At 33.7% G+C, this 2,500-nt stretch overlaps 1 protein-coding gene across 8 annotated transcripts in view; it reads right to left on the bottom strand.

Moving 5' to 3' along the window:
- The window catches only part of LOC144965404 (heparan-alpha-glucosaminide N-acetyltransferase-like), a 52,526-nt gene that overhangs the window by 15,083 nt on the left and 34,943 nt on the right, over positions 1 to 2,500 (bottom strand). For all 8 annotated transcript variants that reach the window (XM_078900720.1, XM_078900718.1, XM_078900724.1 and 5 more), the window contains one exon: positions 1,699 to 1,768. In XM_078900720.1, the coding sequence (XP_078756846.1) occupies positions 1,699 to 1,768 (70 nt within the window). The remainder of the gene's footprint in view (positions 1 to 1,698; positions 1,769 to 2,500) is intronic.

Below are 2,500 nucleotides of genomic sequence, written 5' to 3'. Positions count from 1 at the left end.
CAGTTTAATAACACATGTAACAGAAATGGTAACAACCAATGAATACATAAATGCTTTACATTTTGTTCACCATTGTCAATTACTCAACTTAGGTTGCCATAGCTACCTACAAGCAATGTCAACATATTTTGTGTTTTGTAGCTTTATGTTTTGATGAATTCAATAACAGCTATAATTTCTATGGAAAGCATTCCATGTAGGAACTGGTTAAACAATGTCTTGGATGTAGTCCTGTCGGAAATAGTCATACAGGGAACATTCAGGTGACCCAGGTGGCCAGGCTATTGAGTCTATCTCTACCAATCCATTTTTCTGAAAACGTGTCTTTTAAAAATTCGCTAACAGCCTACCTTCAAGGAGGAGGAATACTGTCTTACTGAAAAAGTATCCATGGCTGGCGTTCATTAAGCTGGGATGCAGCATAAGTCTTCAGTATATCTAGATAGACATTTACAGTATTCGTTTTCTCAGTAAAAAGGAAAAAAAATGTGGGTGTATAACTCTTTTGTACATGCCCACAACAAACAATTCACGTTTGGACTGTTTGTATCTCTCTCAATAACATTTTGTTTTTGTTTGTTTTTATTTTTGTGGGGTTTTTGTTTGTTTGTTGTTGTTTTTTAAAGGTATTTAAAAATCGTTTTCATGCCCTGTAATGGTCTGTCAACAAATCTATTAAACTTTAGCTACTATTGGCGATTTCGTTTCATGAAATCACACTGCACAAAGAGATTTTTGTGGAACTGTTGTTATTACGAATGAGAAAGAGAGAAAAATGAGGTCTTTTAAGTTCATGCTGATTTTGCTCAATTTGGTGATGTAATGTGGGTAGAAGACTAATGGGCATAAATGTATAACATTTCCATAAAGATGGAGTAAAGCAAGGGGAAAATATCTACAATGATTTTAGAATAATAAGTCTTTGAAATCAGGGAAAGACTTTGTGTACACCTTTATATTCATGAGGCTGCTTATCCATGACAATGCTGCGAAGTCAGCAACTAGATATAGCTAGGACAATATTAATATTACCAAAATAGTAGTCTTCATAGTTCTGTCCTGGGGTCTGCTGACTGAACAATGATATGCATTCATTCGATAATAACGTCTATTTATTATACAAGAGGTCTAAGTTAACAATCACATATATAAACGATGAAGATCAACCACCTTAAAACTGAATAGTCGACTTAGATAGTTTGGTTTTGAAAATCGAAGTTATTGCATAAAATTAGAAACTTGGGTTAAGTTGTGATGTTTCACTAGAGATAATAGATATTGTGGTTTGCACCGCCGCAAAGCGACTTTGAGCGATGTGACTTGTTCAAGGTCTCACAACGCGACGGGTAGTTGAACTTGGTACCTTTCGGGTACAAAGAAAACGCCATACCTCTAAGCCCTTGCTGCCCCATAAAGTGCGAGAGCCCAAAATTTCACATTTCTGATTATTCTAACATTAAATTCACTTCATTTTTTTTTTTTTTTTTTTTTTTTTTTTTTATTTTTTTTTTTTTTTTTTTTTTTTGGCATTTGCCTCACCCTGACTTAGTACCATACTCAAAAGGTGAGTCACAATTGAGTTTGCCGGATGTAGGCCAATCACAGATATTAGTATCTGTGTAGTGGACTCACCCATGAATCGAGAGCTCATAACACATTTAATTGTCTATTGGACTATACTAGACATAAACAGCTTACCTGAAAAGAAATTTTCCAAGAGTGTATACTACAGCCAGACCAGCCAAACCAAGAATAACATATAAGATGGCTGAAATGTAAATATAACAATGAATCTAAGAACTATTTAACTTCTTTTTGTCATGCCATGTACATTTTTTGTTTGTTGTTTTTCTTCTTCTTTGGGGGGAATGTTGTTCTTGTTGTTTTTGTTGTTATTTTTTGTTTTCTTTTGTGTGGGGGTTTTTTGTTTTGTTTTGTTTGGGGGGGGGGGTTGTTGTTTTGTTTTTTTTAGGGGGGAGGGTGTTATTTAGGTATTTTTTTAAAATAACTCGACTTAGTTATGAACATCTGGTTATACCCAGTGAAAATGATTATAGGGATGTTCGTACAAAAGATGCTTAGGAAGCGACTTAAACGATTGATGAAGCCTATGGGAGGATGAGAGAGGGGTCAATAATTATATAATGTGGAGAACATTAAACATATAAAAATATTGACAAAAACAATAATCTGTTTGTGCGTATGTAGATAACTATAGTATTAAGATTTAACGACAGCTATAAGACTTCAACCAAACAATGTTTGTTTGAATGATCCACCTAAGTATTAATCAGGACCAATAGATATAAATATTAGTATTATCATTACACAATCACCATTTTCATTAACGTACTTATCGCTTTTAGAATATGACGATGTCCTTGTTATCATCATTATAGTTATCACCATCCAGTTTATATATTATTGATATTATTATAGTTTTCTTCGCCGCTATCGTCGTCATCATCATCATCATAATCAAATAGCTTGTTTATAACAA

The sequence above is a fragment of the Berghia stephanieae genome, chromosome 2 (assembly GCF_034508935.2).
Source record: "Berghia stephanieae isolate SIO BIC M18660-M18661 chromosome 2, UCSD_Bste_1.3, whole genome shotgun sequence".
Classification (NCBI taxonomy): Eukaryota; Metazoa; Mollusca; class Gastropoda; order Nudibranchia; family Aeolidiidae; genus Berghia; species Berghia stephanieae.
Note: the sequence above shows the minus strand (reverse complement) of the source record. Positions and strands in the feature narration are given on the sequence as shown.